Source organism: Tupaia chinensis, unplaced genomic scaffold (genome assembly GCF_000334495.1).
Source record: "Tupaia chinensis unplaced genomic scaffold, TupChi_1.0 Scaffold139935_1, whole genome shotgun sequence".
Lineage (NCBI taxonomy): Eukaryota > Metazoa > Chordata > Mammalia > Scandentia > Tupaiidae > Tupaia > Tupaia belangeri.
This window is the reverse complement of record NW_006199814.1, coordinates 1,286,267-1,303,702: the sequence shown is the minus strand read 5'-3', so window position 1 is coordinate 1,303,702 and position 17,436 is coordinate 1,286,267. Positions and strand designations below refer to the sequence as shown.

The 17,436-nt window shown below is 37.4% G+C and overlaps 1 protein-coding gene across 3 annotated transcripts in view; it reads left to right on the top strand.

Moving 5' to 3' along the window:
• The window catches only part of MET (MET proto-oncogene, receptor tyrosine kinase), a 134,283-nt gene that overhangs the window by 78,458 nt on the left and 38,389 nt on the right, over window positions 1-17,436 (top strand). For all 3 annotated transcript variants that reach the window (XM_027765926.1, XM_006162377.2, XM_006162376.2), the window contains 7 exons: window positions 71-202; window positions 1,129-1,302; window positions 7,442-7,602; window positions 10,516-10,618; window positions 10,774-10,910; window positions 13,051-13,212; window positions 14,549-14,648. In XM_027765926.1, coding sequence (XP_027621727.1) covers window positions 71-202; window positions 1,129-1,302; window positions 7,442-7,602; window positions 10,516-10,618; window positions 10,774-10,910; window positions 13,051-13,212; window positions 14,549-14,648 — 969 coding nt within the window. The remainder of the gene's footprint in view (window positions 1-70; window positions 203-1,128; window positions 1,303-7,441; window positions 7,603-10,515; window positions 10,619-10,773; window positions 10,911-13,050; window positions 13,213-14,548; window positions 14,649-17,436) is intronic.

Sequence of the window (17,436 nt, the reverse complement as noted above, 5' to 3'; positions counted from 1 at the left end):
TCATTCACATTTTCTACTTATGTTAAACTGAGCTTGCCAGAATAAGGGTGTTTCTTTTTTTGTTTCTCAGGTTGAACTTTCTAGATCTGGATCAACTCCTCATGTGAATTTTCACCTGGATTCCCACCCTGTGTCTCCAGATATGATTGTGAAACAACGATTAAACCAAAGTGGCTACACACTGGTTGTCACTGGGAAGAAGGTAAACCCTATTCCCATGGAAAGTTTCCATGGACATGGTTCTTACTGAATGGATATTTCCAGCCAGTGTCATTTAGTCCCTATCGTAATTTCTCTCTTTGTCTTATATTCACCTCTCCTCCATTAAATTTTTTCTTGAGTGTTCCAGAGATCTGAAATCAAGTTGTTTTTTAGTCAAGAAGACTGGACCCCAAACAGTCCATTTTCATAATGTGTGCTTCTTTTGTCCCAAATTTCTCAATGAGAAAAACAAACACACAGAATGAGAATTACAGTCCTAATGGCAGAACCCTAGGGCAGGCAGATAAATTCTGGAAATGTGCATTGTAATCTGACTCCACCAGTAATCCCTTTCCTCTGACAGAGAATTGTGGGTCTTTGTGCCGGAATGATACCTAACCTTACTTAGACTTTTCCAGGGGTTCAGTGTGTTTTCCTAAAGCTTAAATTATACTCTCTTATTATTTTTAAATCATCCCAGATAGGGCAAAATATCATGACTATAAAACCTCTAATACTGAATGACAATGTTCATGTTTACTGAAGAGCCACGTTAATGTTTATTACATATGTAACAAGACTAGGAAAGAAGCAATTTAATTTTTTTTTCAATTTAATTTTTAAAATTTTAATCACTTAACCATTATCACATGATTTGTACACATAGGTACTATTTCTAGTAGACTCCATAAAGTAATACAAGGGGGGGCGTCTCCAAAAATTTCATGGAAATGCTTATTGTGGAAAAAAATTATGCATGGATTTCGGGAATTTTCCACACCAAAGTGAACTAGAACTATAGTTCCATTTTTTATTAACTATTTGAAGTACCCTGGTATTTACATATATCTTTTATGTATTCAGTTTTTACTTAACAAGCAAACCAAAAACTCCCCTGGAAGTTCTTTCTATTCTTTTTCTTCACAGCTCACCAAGATCCCATTAAATGGCTTGGGCTGTGGACATTTCCAATCCTGCAGTCAGTGTCTCTCTGCCCCTCCCTTTGTGCAGTGTGGCTGGTGTCATGATAAATGTGTGCAATTGGAGGATTGTCCCAGCGGGACCTGGACTCAAGAGCTCTGTCTACCTGCAATCCATAAGGTAGGAGTCTCTGTCATCTGTTTGCATGTTTTTTGGTAAACACAAATCCCACCAAAAAGAAAATGTCCACTTGATTCAAGTAGCTATAAGACCTCAACTAAAGCACCATCTCCCTCCTGAGCACATTCCCTGAGTCCTGCACTGAAATGCTTGCTTCACATGCACTAGGTTCTATTCATGGACAGCTGTTCTCCCTTAGAGCCATGTGAATAAGAGTGGAGGCTCATGATAGACATGGCTTCCCATTTCCTCACACTGGGACCTGTTTCCTCCTGGCTCCCCTATTCTCTATATTTGTCACCACCTACTTTATCTGCCAGGTTCCCAGACATGAGCCCCAAATACAGAAACAGTTCTGCTCATGGCATACTCTGGGATCCTAAATTGAACCATGCAGTCCAGCAACCCTAGCCATGCATGATTGGATAGGACAGAAGGTTTCTTCTTGTTGGAGACATAGGTGGCAGACTTGTCTCATCACAGATGAGACTAAAGGTTATTTTCGAGGGCAATGTAGAGGTTAGTGGAGGGTCAACATCCATGAGTGGCTATGAGTCCTCTCAGTGTTCCTGAAAGAGAAGTTTGAAGAGTCTTCCAAATGTTCAGGAGAAAGTGTTTATTGTGAAAAAAATTATATGTGAATTTCAAAAATATTTATTCCAAAATAAATCTGTACGTCTATTCCACTTTTCCATGAAGCTTTTGAAGTACTGTCCTAAAGGCTCAGATGATGACTGTCCTAACATCTGAACTTCCATAAACCATTTCATTCTTCAACACGTTCTAAAAACATCTATTGAGTACACACCATTTCCAGTCACTGGGAGGATATAGTCCACAACTAGACAAATACACCTCTTGCTGTTTGAGAACTTAGCTTCTAGAAATGGGCATCAACCATGGCATTGCAACCATGCTCTCTAACTCTGTGGCCTCATTTCCTTAAGCATATGTTTGATGCTGTGAAAATTGCCATGCAACTTTTTAAAAAAACTTCTAGGTCCAAATACATTTGGCTTGAAAACATTTCCCTGGTTGTGGCCCAGTATGCATTTCCTCTGCCTGCATGTGGAACAGTTGGACTTTAGTAAAGGGCTCTTATGAAAGATTCAAGTTAAAGGTCTCAGTCGCCTGATTTGTGCCCAAGTAAACAAAGTATACGAGTCGGAGCAAGAACCACCCCAAGCGTATGGCTGTTTTCATTTAGTTACGGTTTGGGGCAAGATTTGTAGTGGGTGACTGGGGTATAAACCAAATCATTTTCTGTTAGGTGTGACACAATTATTAAGACTTAGTTTGATGAGCCAATGAATAAATTAAAAGAGAGTAAGAAAGCACATTTAAATCTATACCATAGTACTTGCGCACTCTTTTTGTTGTTATATACTTCTTAAACCAAATGCAATTTTTTGCTTTTATAAACACACTCTTGGCTATTCAAGACACGAGAAATCTGAACTCCGCAATGTCAACAAAGAGAACATGGAGAGTGTGTGTGAGTGCACACAATTAATCCAACAATGTGCAATTTCATTTCAAAAATAGCTAAGCTGGAATTTTAAAGAAGGAAAGCTTGTTAGTAACTCATACAGACAAAACAGTTTAATGTCGACCTGTGTGCTTCCTTTTAGTAATCACGAAAACTATATTATAATGGTGAAAAACAGAATAAATATCGTAGAGTTTTCTGGAGCCAGAGAATGTCTTATAATATTCAAATCTCCCTCCTCTTTCACCTCTCCTACCTCCAGCACCCTGTAGTTGGAAGTTTTAAAAGGTCCCATTGTATCATGTACAAGCCTGTCGAGGCTTGGGCTGTACATTTAGAAGGAAAGTTGTGCAGCTGAGTCCATAAATCCCTCTCGGTTCATAGTTGTTAGGAAAATTTCATGCTGCGCCAAACCGTGACATCTAGCATTCTTGCTGCAAAAAATAAGACAGAGTATTCATCTTTTTCTTATCTGTCTTAAACTCTGCAAGCGGAAACTCCAGCTAATGTATAGAGTTTCACTTTTCAATACATGCAGGTTAACCTGCTTTTCAAGGTACATGATGTTCAGTGGTTCAAATTCTTTGCAGTTCCAGATATGAGATGTTGCAGGCTTGTAAGCCCATTATTCTGTTTCAAATGTGTCATCTGATCTTATACTTAAAGAGCAATGAAAAATGCTTCAGAAAAGAAAGCACTTTGCAATGTATTCTGAACTTATAAAGATAATATTATCATATCTAGCAGGACTGAATTCAATCCCAGCGAGACAATAAAACTCATTAGTAATTGATCTGAAGACTCAGATCAGAAGCAAAAGCATTATCTTATGGGGATGGGAGAGTTTGCAGGCAATATTTGTTACTTTTTCACTTTTTTTTTTTCTATAAAGAGGAAAAGAGGTATCCATCGTCGATTTTAATTTCTAGAGTTTAGTTCTTTTTGATGGTGGTTGTTTTGTTTTGTTTTGTTTTTTTCCATGTCTTAAGTTTTGAATACATGGTTATTTAAAATGCCGTTGGAGGGGCCTGATGTACAGCAGTAACACAACTGAACCAACATGGGAAGATCCTGGGTTCTTCTCCCAAGGTCCCTGTACACACCAGGCACACATATGTGTACCTGTGATTCAGGCTGACTGACGCTGGGAATGAACCATGGCATGAAAACCCTGTTGTGGGTACCTCTTTCCCTCTCATTGAAAACATAAATATATACTTTCTAAATCAAATCAAATGCTATATTGGAATGAGCCCATCAGCAAAGTGATCTTTAACCTGTGGAAGGATGAGGGATATTTCTGTGTCTGCATCTCCCGTATCCGGACAGGTAGGAGACCTCACCTTCATGGCTCTGTGCCAACCACTGACTTCCTGCTGCAGTTTTTCTCCGCCTTTAAGTACAACTCAGAATTTGCCATTCCATTGTCGTGTCTATCCAAGGGTGTGTAGTCCTTGATGCTTCCTTCCTTTTTTCCTGGAAGAGTGAAGATTACCCTGTAAGCTAAGGAAAAAATGCTCAGTCCAGAGAGAAAGCTGAGCAGAGCTGGGCTTTGAATCCTGAAGTCTCATAGTGGTCCTCTACCCATTTTTACTGCCAGTGCACCAATTGAATAACGTTCAGTGCGTTTTCTCAAACCATCTCCCACTCTCTTTGCCCTTTAGAAAAGTGATGATGAGTGTAGAGTGACAGACCTATTTTTACGAAGAAAAGGGGGATGTAGACAATAGGATCAGACCAACATCAGCCTTGGGCAGCTGTTTTCAATGGGGAAGCCTCCTCATTAGAAGAGGGAATTGCAGCTGTGTGACTGCCGCAGGCTGAATTGAGTCCTGGGAAGGTCGGCTATCTTGTTCTCTCCTACTGGATTTCCAACATAATAATAAACAGACTTTTTTCTAGCAGTTCTCATTTGGCTAGACAAGGGCGAGGTAAATTTTCATGAAAGGCACAACTGTGTAATGGATTTTTATGGGTAAAATGGCTATCATAAAAGCATTAAGCTAAGACTTTAAAGGGGTTTGGTAACAAGGGTAAGTTAAGACTTTGGCTGGGGATTATTTACTTAGAAAGGATGGGAATGTTTGCAAATTTGAATTTTGCTAAAAGCCTGTCCTAATTGTAAAAGAATTACTTTTAAACTCTTACAAACTGGGCTTTAGCAAATACTTTGACTCGTTTTTGAGTTGCCTCATTTTGGTGCTCCGTTTTCCCACCATTGTGCTTTACAGCACAATTTACAATATATCCAACCCCCAAAAAGAGCATTTCCTTCCCCAATTGTCACAAAGCTGCCGAGGAGAAGCTTATTTTTAACTTGGAAATGTGTTTTGTTTTAATAGTTTTAGCCTAAGAACAGTTGTCTTAGAGACTGTAAGTCCCTAATGCTATCTTATAGTGAGCCTACATTAATAAAATGAACCTATCATTTATTTAACATTGAGCATTAATTAAGCATAGGGGAAAAGAGTCCTAAAAATTAGATGTAAAATAATGCCAATAGAGATCATTAGGAAAATTTTCATGATACTGATTTTGGGCTCGCTCCAATTCTGTTTCTCTTTTGAATAGAAATAATAGTGTATATATTAAATATGTATTTTAAGTTTTTAAATGCTAGGTGTGTCAACTCATCAGATAGGATCATGCAAAGAGGATCTTTAAAAGTTCATGGAAAATGTTTATCATGAAAAATTATGCACAGATTTCTATTTTTTGCACTAAAATAAACTCATACTTTAATTCTGTTTTGTCATGACCATTTTGAAGTCCTCTCACATGTGAAAAAAAAAAACAAAGAAAAATTTAAATTCGTAATAGAAGTGAATTAATAATTATAAGAAGTAGCCTCTGGTCCAGCTGACATGGCATAGTGGTATCACAGTGCTCTTCAAGGTGGCAACCACATGCCAACAGTGGGTTCAGGTCCCCAGGCTGCCTTAAAACATACTTGGTGCACAGTCAGGTGCCCAGGATCCTGAAGATCTGGACAGCAGGGGGAGGGAGTCATGGGGTGATGAGATCCTGCCAAAGGTGGTTCTCTCCCTCTCTCTTTCTCTCTCTCTCTCTCTTTCTCTCTCCCCCTCCCTCCCTCCCTTCCTCTCTCTCTCTCTCATTCATGCATGATATATGATATGTGAACACATCAATCATAAACAGTGAAACAAAGAAGCAGATTCATTTATTTATTTGTTCATGCCTGACCCATAGGAGGTGCTTTATAAATAAATATAATGAATGAATGACTGACAGATAATGTATTGAATACTATCTATGTGTTTGGCATTATGATAGCTGCTAAATGCAACTGTGTAAACACTGAATAGTGAATGAAGTGTGGGTTTTTTCCCTTTAATTTCTGGTTCACGTGTAATCATTGTGCATCTTTGTGGGGCAAAGTATGCTTTTTTTAAAGCATGTATCCAGTGTATGACAATTAAATCAGAGATGTTAACATATTCATCATCTTCAACATTGGACATTACATTATTGTGCACATTGAATATTCCTTCTTTTTTTAATTTTATTTATTCATTCACTTATTTTAATTTGACCAGAGAGAGAAACAGAGAGAGAGAGAGCTAGAGGAAAAGTGAGGAAGCAAGCCACCAGGTCTGGGGCTCAAACCGTGGTTGGCCTTGTGAGAATGTCCAGCACCCTATAAGGTCTTTTTTTTTTTCTTTTAGATGTATATATTACATTTTCAACCACATTCTTTTACTCTTATTGGTATGATATTCCATAACCTATTTGACTTGTTTATGTGAATGCTTGTGTCTATTAATTCTTTTCTTCTGAACTCTCTCATCCTCCTCCCCCAAAAATGTGTGTTTACTATGTGACCTTCTTCTCTGGTTAAGAAATACGTAGCTACAATATGCAGCACGCTAGCAGCTGCTGCATAGAGCAGGGCTTGTGTTGGACCTTGGCTTACAGGGCCCATGAAAGAGGTTTGATTGGAGTTTGATCTGGAGGCCCATGAAGGAGTTATAATATAGTTATCAGTGAGTAGAAGTCTGATCCCAAAGTACATCTACTTCTGCACCAAAGATTCCCTAGAAGATTAATTCACTTCAGGTGGCCCAAAAGGGTCCTCGATTTCCATCCAAGCTGAATCTTCTGTTTGTCATATCTCTGAATCTCTGGAAAACAGCTTATTTCATCAACATGTTAGGTAGTTTTTGTTTGTGTTATTTTTGTTATTTATTTATTTCTTCCATGAATATGAAGAGACAGGATCATAGGCACTCTTATGTCTAGCAAATGCAGGGAGGTCTCCAGGCTTGAACCGGGAACCTTCCCACTTCAGACTGTCTTGCAGAGCATTACATTCTACCACTGTGTCACCATCTGGCCTCACTGGATAGTATGAATATTTGTTCCAGAGGTCCTAAAATTTGCTACCCTTTTTCTTTTTTTGAAAATTCAATTTTTACTGTTGGGTCATTGGGAAAGTCATGGCACATTTTCGCATAAAAACAGAAAACTGCACCATGCCTTTCCCAATGACCTAATAGGTTGTGGGAGAGCAGAAGAATTTCAGGCTTTTTAAGGATACATATTTTGTTTATTTATTTTGTTATTTCTCTACGTATATGAAAAATAAAAATATGTGGGGTTTTTTTTTTAAGTTCTATTTTGTTCTTGTAGGTTTTCCCAACTAGTGCACCCCTTGAAGGAGGGACAACGTTGACCATATGTGGCTGGGACTTTGGATTCAGAAAGAATAATAAATTCGATTTAAAGAAAACTAGAGTTTTCCTCGGAAATGAGAGCTGCACCTTGACCTTAAGTGAGAGCACAAAAAATATGTAAGGATTTAAAATGCTTTGCTGGGGTGTGCTTGGAAAACAGGTTTTGTTTTTGAATTAATACTTGTTAAACAATGTTCAAAATATTTGTAAACAATGCCCATCTCTTGAGTTAAAAACAATCTTGGCCTGTCACATCCCTTGTAGGCTTGTTTCATTTTGTTCTTTTAATCCTATTTACATACCAGGATTAAGGAGAGAGAAAGGTGACATGGCTTGGATGAAGATAAGAATTCAGCATCTAGAGAGGTTTTTTGTTGTTGTTGTTGTTGTATTTAAGAATTAGTTTATTTAACTTATCATTATTTGTTTTAATTTGACCAGAGAAAAACAGACAGAGAGAGACAAAGAGAGAGAGTGAGAAAGCAAGCTGCCAGGTCTGAAGCTCAAACCATGGCTAACGATGTGGGAGTACAGCATCTTTAACCACTACACCACATGCCAGCCCTGAGAGGTTTTCAACCATTTATGTCACAACTCTTCAGAAATTGTCTGGGTAGATCTGAAAGAACAGCACTAGTTGAAGAGTAGCATTAGTTAAGGTCTCTCCTACTTTAGAATCTTCAAATAGAGGCTCTCCAAAGGCTTTTTTCTGTAAAAATCAATAAACAGCTCAGTAGAGATCCTCTCTTCTAAATATGCTTTCTAAACTTTGGAAAGAGAGTGAAGCAGCTATATCACATTTTTTTAGACTTTGGATGAGTTTAAACTTATATTCAGCTAGTACTTTTTCATACTATAATTGTGGGGTGTGTCTCATTTAACCATTTTGGAAGTCCCTAGAGGTTCCAATATTTTATAAAGGAAGAACTAAAATTTAGTGTAGCTTAGCAGAGGTAATACAGAGAATAAGAGTTTAGTAGATCTTCAGCTCAACTCTTCTGATCCAAGGCCAGTGCTTAGCCTACTATGGTCTGTATGCACCTTCTACGAGCTCTGAATTCCATAATGAACAGAGAATCCAGAAATTATTAGTTACCATATAGTAACAACAACCAAATACTTTTAGTTTTATTGGTGAATCTTTGTTATTGAACCTATTCTATTAAGTGGTTATTTTATACATATTACAGTTTGTTCCAGGGTTACATGAAGGATCAGATGTGTTCATTTTACTGAAATCAAAACATCAATTAATGTCATATTTGTTAGTCTAATAGAAAAATTAATTCTAGAAATCTCTCTTGTAAGTTATCTAAAACTTTTTTTTTTTTTGAGAGATTTTTGCTGTAGGCATGTGTGCTCGTCAGAAAGACAGAGAGAGAGAGAAAATGAGAAATCACCCCCCCCCGGGGGGGATGGCCACACTACAACTCCTTCTCCTCCATTTTCCTCTCAGGATCTTGGGCACACATGTACACTTGCCCAGTGTGAGTTTAAGACACCAGATCCGGGACTCAAACCATGATTGACTACATGGGAGTCCAGCAGCGTAGCCATTACACCATCTGCTGGTCTCAGTTCTCTAAAATTCTTAATCATTACATTATAAATTAGGACATGTAAAGGTGAAATATAATTTATTTTTTTCTTTTAAAAGTTATTTAGTGAGGGAACCAGCAGTTAGCGTAATGGCTATGTCGCTGGATCCCACGTAGTCGACCGCGGTTCGTGTCCCGGACCCGGTGGCTTAAAACTCACGCCGGGCGCGTGTGCGTGCGTGCCCAGGATCCCGAGAGGCGAATGGAGGAGAAGGGATTGCGGCGTGACCATCCCCCCTGGGGGGTGATTTCTCGCTTTCTGTCTCTATGTCTCTCTCTGTCTGTCTGGCGAGCACACGCACCCTACAGTGAAAATCTCTCTTAAAGAAAAAAAAAAAAAATTATTTAGTGAAACAAATTATATTTAAGCTTTTCCGGAACCATGACATAATTGGCTTAGGGCCAGCCAGTGGCATGGTGGTTAAAAAAGCTGTATTCCACGTGGCTGACTACATGGTTTAAGTTTCAGACCCAGTGGCTTGAAAAACACGCATGGTATGTGTGCATGTGTGCCCTAAATCCTGAGAGAAGAAATAGAGTAGAAGGGATTGCAGCATGGTCACCTCTCCCTGAGGAGTGCTTTTTCACTTTCTCTCTCTCTCTCTCTCTCTCTCTCTCTCTCTCTGTCTTTGGCAAGCACATGATGCACCCTATAGCAAAATAAATAAATAAATACAAGATTATTTATTCAAAAAGTTCTGTGGGAACCAGCAGATGATGTAATGGTTACATCACTGAACTCCCACACAGTACACCGTGGTTTGAGTCCCAGACCTGGCAACTTGAAACTCACACCAGGCCCATGTTTGTGCATGCACAAGATCCTGAGAAGAGAATGGAGGAGAAGGAATTAAGGTGTGGCCATCCCTCCTGGGGAGTGATTTCTCACTTTCTTTCTCTCTGTCTTTCTAGCATGTGCCCTGTAGTAAAAATCTGTCTAAAAAAATACTACTAGTAATAATAATTCTGTGAAAAGTAAATCGCAATTTCATTCTTCAAGTATTTAAAATAAATATGTGACAAGTATAGCCACAGATGTGTACCTGTTGATATATTTTAATGAGGAAAATTGGTTTATTTGTAGTTAATCTATTGTTTCATATGCTAGTGAAAAAGTATGCCAAACATTCTTCTACAATTTTATGGGCTTAGACATCATTTGCTAAGCACTTTTCAATTAGTGTGGTATGCCTTGATGAGCTCTAACATTTCCTGTTTTGTCTGTATAAATGCTATCGTACGGTCAACATAATAAATTTTAGTGTAATAGTACAGTGATAGAATTATACAATGTTCAGCCTTAACACTCATCATGAAAGTTGCATGCTATTCAGAACATGAGCTACAATTTAGAATTCATGTCCCTTCATGTAAAACAGCTTTATCAGAAAATGACTTTAGATTTGTAACATATTAAACTTTTTTTTTAAAGGTTGAAATGTACAGTTGGTCCTCTAATGACTGAGCATTTTAATATGTCCATAATTATTTCAAATGGCCGAGGGACAACACAATATAATACATTTTCTTATGTGGTAAGTCTAAACATTACTAACGAATGAGAATGTTTGATTTTTACTTAACCTTAACTAAAAATTATAAAGTTAACCTATTTAAAATTTAACCTTCAACCTATTTAAAATTGTAAAATTAAGAAGTTACTTTGTTTTGTTTTTCCTCTCCCATTCAGGATCCTATCATTACAAGTCTTTCTCCAAGCTATGGTCCAAAGGCTGGCGGCACTTTACTTACTTTAACTGGAAAGTACCTAAGCAGTGGGACTTCTAGACACATTTCAATTGGTGGAAAAACATGTACTTTAAAAAGGTATTGTAAATTTATTCATGTTGCATCCATCGAGTTAAATCAATATCAACAAATGAAGCAAAGATTGTTCTCTTTTTGTGGAGAAAAATCAAGATGTTTATTTATTATTTACTCTTCTGCTGATAAAACATCCTGCTTCACAAATTTGTCTATTTCCATTTGTTGACTTTTTCTTCTTATAGATTAATCCCACTTTCATCTTTGTCTTCCTATCTGTCCTCTTTATTATAAATATCTAGAAATCCTAGCTATACCATGAGCTGTGAGTCTAGTAATTGATAAGAAATTAAACAGTTCCACCAGTAATTCCAGTTAGACTTAAGTTGTTTGGGGAAGACAAGACACAGGGGAGACTGGGTTTGGAAGGTTATGTTTCTGCCTCTTAGAAGAGTTCTGTCTTAATCGAGTACCAAAAGTACTTAAAAAGTTGCTTAAAATCACAAATGTTTTTAAGTCAAGAATGGCTTCTCTACCCTGTCTGAATGGCAAAGATTAAAAATGCAAAAAATGGTAAGTGTTAGCAGGGTTGTGGTGAAAGAAGAATTCTCCTACACTATTGGTGTGAATGTAAATTGGTCCAGCCATTGTGGAGGTTCCTCAAAGATCTACAAATAGAACTACCACAAGATCCAGCAATCCCGCTCCTGGGTATTGACCCTAAAGACAGGAGAATGAATGTTCAGTCAGAAAAGTACCTGCATAACAATGTTTAATTGCAGCATTATTCAGGATTGCTAAAACATGGAGCCAACCCAAATGTTCAAGAAAGGATGAATGTATAAAAAGTGTGGCATGTAAACTCTGTGGAATACTATTCGGCCTTAAAAAAACAATAAGACCCTGGGGACCAGCAGTTGGCGTAATGGCTATGTCACTGGACTCCCATGTAGTCGAATGCGGTTTGAGTCCCAGACTCGGTGGCTTAAATTCACTCTGGGCTTGTATGCGTGCATGCCCAAGATCTCAAAAGTAGAATGGAGGAGAAGGGATTGCGACGTGGCCATCTCCCCTGGGGGGTGATTTCTCACTTTCTGTCTCTCTCTTTCTGGCAAGCGCATGCACCCTGTAGCATAAACCTCTCAAAAAAAAAAAAAAAAAGTGATCGTATATGGAAATGGAAGATTTACTGCTGAATGAAGCAAGCCAGGCTATGAAAGATATTGTATGTCTCCACTCAATATATACCAACTGTCCACATTCTGTGGTAGAGGCCGAAAGATTGGAGGGCATAAAAGAAGAGAAAGTATCTATGGGTGCTGGAGGCAGTGTGGAAGGTGGGGGGGAAAGGGAAGAGGATAGGGAAAGGAATGAAAAAATAGAGAGGTAAGACGTTTGTGGGACAGAGAAATGGTTTACTACCTATCGATGATAACGTGTACAGTATTCTCAACTGGACTGGTCTGAGATGTATTTCATGTTGGATAAATTCTCTTTACAAGCCAAATGATGCATAGTGATCAAATGTTAAAAGAAGAAGGAAAAGAAAAGAAAAAAAAAGAATAACTTGTCTACAAGAAGGCTAATTTTGGGATCCAGCCAAAACAAATATAAACAGCCTCTGCTACAAAGGCCCTTTTTTTTTTCTTTTATTCTTTTATTTACATTCAATCACTGTATATCATTACAGCATACCACGTGAATTTTCCCATAATGAATACACTGTGTATTAGTCCAAAGATACTACCATACACATTGTCATCCACAGATGAGTTTTCATTTTTGTATCTTTTAAATGTTTTGCTTCTTTCTTTTTCCTTTTGATACCCTCCCCTTTTCCCACCCTCAAGAGGCTATGGTGAGAAAGGAACTCTTCTACACTGTTGGTGGAAATGTAAATTAGTACAGCCACTGTGGAGAACAACATGGTGGTTTCTCAAAGACCTACAAATAGAACTACTATCCAGCAATTCCACTCTGGGGTATCTACCCAAAGGATAGGAATGAACTCAATCAGAAAAACACTTGTATATCCATGTTTACTGTGGCATTATTCACCATTGCTATGGCAGTTTTTCTAGATAACCCCAGGAAATTCTCATTTGAGAGCCACTAAAGTTTTTTATCTTTGTGATTTATGGGTATAATTCTAAAATATGTGTATCTCTAATAACTAAGGTCCATTTTTTTTGTTGTTGTTCAGTGTGTCAAATAGTATTCTTGAATGTTATACCCCAGCGCAAACTATTTCAACTGAGTTTCCTGTTAAATTGAAAATTGACTTAGCCAACCGAGAGACCAGCAGCTTCAGTTACCTGGAAAACCCTATTGTCCATGAAATTTATCCAACCAAGTCTTTTCTTAGGTAAGTAAAAGCATGTGATGGGTATAAATAATGAATATAAGGGTGATTTGGCTGTCAAATAGTCAAGAGGAATTGCAGTTTTATCTCTGACTTTGAAGTTGTTGCATTTCTTTTGAAGGCTGCCTTTTCTGATTCAGTCAAAAAAGCTCCAATACATTCAGGTCTGGGTATGATTTGAATCTGTCAGTACTAACTCATTGAATTAGCACTTATCCTGCTTTATTACAAGATAATAAAAATTTTAAATGGATTACAGTAAAATAATGTAATGTTACACCACAGTGTGTATGCACTTGTATTCTGTACATGACAATTCTGTACTATCCATAGTGCCCAAAAGTGAAATTACCTTTTATCTTTCACGTGTGAGTGTGTTTTGCCTTGCCTGCTTTACATACTGTTTTTCCCTATACCAGACTCCCTTTGACTCAGTATCTCACTAGACCAGTCTGTTCTGTCTCCATTAATTCTATCAGGCCACAAATGACAGTTAAGTTTGTTTTTTCAGAGAGAGAAAAAAATTATTTTGTATATGTAGTGAGTAAAAATACAAATTCCCTTTTGGGCTTACAAAATATTAATTCTATTTATTTATTTATTTTAGAGGATTTTGCCTTAGGACACGTGCACTCATGGAGAGAGAGAGACAGACATAGTTGAGAGGAAAAGTGAGAAATCACCCACCATAGAGGCATGGCCATGCTGCAATCGCTTCTCCTCCATTCTCCTCCCAGATCTTTGGCATGCATACACACAAGCCTGGTGTGATTTTCAAGCCACCAGATCTGGGACTTGAACCACAGTTAGTCATGTGGGAGTCCAGCAACATAGCTGCAGTGCCATATGCCGAGCACCATGAAATAAGAATTTTTTTTTTTTTTTGGAGAGGTTTTTGCTATAGGGCATGTGCGCTCACCAGAAAAACAGAGAGAGACAGAGAGACAAAAAGTGAGAAATCACTCCCTGAGGTGGGGGGGTGGCCATTGCAGCAATCCCTTCTCCTCCATTCTCCTCTCGGGATGTTGGGCAAGCACACACACGCACCCACACTCACCCAGCATAAGCCACCGGGTCCGGGACTCGAACTGTGGTTGACTACATGGGAGTCCAACAATGTAGCCATCACATCATCTGCTGGTCCCAGAAATAAGAATTTTTTTTTTAAATGTCTTAAAGTTAAATAAGTTATTCCCAAAAAAGAGTTACCCCTGAATTTCTGTTTGACTTTGGCTATGCCTCTAATTTGAAATCACTACCTGTGATTAAATCGAACCTCTATCTTAAAATCATGAAAAGAACCACTCAAAATTGCCATGTCTCTATTTTATTTTGCCAGTGGTGGGAGCACAATAACAGGTGTTGGAAAAAATTTGAATTCAGTTAGTGTCCCAAAGATGGTAATAAATGTGCTTGAAGCAGAAAAGAACTTCACAGTGGTAAGTACTTTGAGGGGTGGTAACGTTCAAAGCTTTGTATCTCTTCTTTCACCACCTAGCTTTCAGGGTACATGGGACATTTTAGCTATGCCTTTCATATTTGCTAGTTACCTTCCTTGCAGTATAGCTCAAATAGTACCTTACTACTCAAAAACAAAAATGATCTAGTCTGGAGCTGACATTTTTTACATGTCTGACTGTATGTACATATATAAAATATACATGAATAAGCATATATACATACACACACATGGGTATGCACATGCATACATGTATAATGGTTAGACACAAATGAAGATTATCAACGAAAAGCAGTGTTTTTAAAAAGAGTGTAAAGAGAAATTACACCATTCCCCTCTGCCACTTTTTAATACATCATAGAACATGAACCCCTTTGCTCTAACAAGACCCTTAGATAAAGCCTCTGATCTTGCAGTGGTGTCCCTGTCTTTCAATATAAGTGGCAGACAGACAATGCTTGGTTATACCCTCCTGTTCATGCCATTGTTCTTGTCCCTTTGTTAGCACATTAGCAACTAGCAAGAAAGAGCAATAAAATACTTGTGTTCTGTCCCACAATGTGAATGTGAATGTTGTTTGGTGCTTCCTCATCTTTTCTTATTTTATTTACAATGTCAATCCAAATTTCACTGAATGTTTCTTTAAAAGGGATTGATTCATTTTGTGCTCTTAACAGTTTTTATAGGTCACATTGAAATGGTACTTTTCGTTTAAACAGTATCAAGGTGGAATTATCTCCCAAAATTCCATACTTGCTGTTGATGTTTTCCTCTAATATGAAATACCATAATCTAGTTGGACTTGTGCACTTAACTTAGAATGAAAGTTCTAAGTGCTCCTACTCAAGCAGGGTCTTGATTGGGCAGGTGATAGATTGAATTACAGCACTTTCTTTTAGATTTCCCATTCAATATTTCTTGAAGACTAAAGCTATTGTGTTCTTTAATTACAAAAACCAATTTGGGGCTAAAAATGTCAAGCCAAACGACCAAACAATAAGGTCATCTGAAATGAGATTTTTCTTGACCTTCTCAATCAGCCACATTGCATCACCTCTAAAGAGTATTATTAGATTTTTTATCATACTCCTTAGAGATTGCACTCTAGGGAGCCCCTATTTGTAGTAAAGGATTTTGAAACCAATCCCCACACATGGCCACAAACAAAGTTAAAATACCACTGCTATTAGTGGAAAAGACTGGTTCTCCACAACCAAGCATAGCCATTTTTTTTTTCTTTAACCAAATAACAGTAACCCCTTTTCACGTTTGCATATGACTTTTAAAGTACAAATTTGGGAAACTATTGGTTTATCTAATTAACACCAAGCCTACATGATTAAAATAATGTCCAACTTTCCTTTCTTCTCCTTTACCAGCATTTAAATGACACAGAATGCCACTTAGCTTTATTCACTTGCAATTACATATTTATTAAAAACCTAGTTGGTGTCAAGCATAAGAGTTGCACATTTCAAGGAAGATTCGAACAATGGTAGGAGATAAAAATCTGTTCACGTATTGGGAAATGTAAAGCTCTGTTGTTTTAGCTGCAAACATGCTAATACAATGGAACTATGCATTAGAATTGGACAAGCATGAAAAAAATTCAGTGGTTCTGTTTTACTGTTTACCATTTTACTATTGTTTATGAAAACTACCTCTTAAGGAGACATGTGTTTCTTACATGTTCCCTGCCATTTATAGAATTCGAAGCTGACTAAGATAAATTGTATTCATTTATTATTTAACAAATAAAAACTGTTGGTCAAATCTAATTTAGATATATAGATCCAGCCACAATAACTTTTAAGTTCAGTAAGCTACAATCTTTTAAAACAAAAATAACCCACTTAAGAAAAAGTTTATTTTTTTAATATGCATTGTGTCCCAAAGCTTGCAGTTTTTTGGTATAGTTTTAACATTTCTTGTTATGTAGAGAATTATTGTGATAGCACTAAAATTTTTTTTCCATTTTTCAAGATGATAGGAATAATTAGGTTTTGGCATTAAAATAGGAATTTGATAAAAAATTAAATTATATAATATTTGTATTGTATCTACCAATTTTATCCGCTCACAACATCCATTTTTAAATGTAAGATAATTTTCTAAAGTATTTTTTTTTTAAATATAAAATATAAAATTTAGTTTGTGCTTTTTATATATATCCTGAGGCCTTTTTCTATTCTGGGCTTAGTTAATTGTTTTATCTCCAACTATACTTGTCCAAGTAGAGGAAATCTAAGGGATGTTGTTGCTTGTTTCTCTTTCCTGCAGAGGGGGGAGCGCAACCATTTAACCTTACATGTACTACTACTTTGTCTTCTGGTTTAGTTGAAGTACAGTCAAGAGGAAACTATGTTTTCCAGAATTCCATAAATCAGAATTCCAAAGGGGAAAATTTTAAAGGAGAGATGAAAGGGCGTGAAATAATAATAGGGAAGCCTTTGCAAAACAGATAGCATAGAAAAAGATTTACCAGTAGAGAAAATATAATGAACAAGAAGTATAGCATGACCGCAGTCACAGTAGTTTGTGCTAGTAGTTGCTGCTGCTCAGACAGAGGCCGCATGCAGGCCAGAGTTTGATTCCCCACCCAACCTACAAAGCCAGATATAGTGGTGTGTGCCTGTGATCTCAGCCACTTGGAGGGCTGAAGCAGGATTGTGACATAGAGAGACCCTGTCAAAAAAAGAAAAATATATATGTGTGTGTGTGTGTGTGTGTGTGTGTGTGTGTGTGTGTGTGTATGTGTGTATGTATAT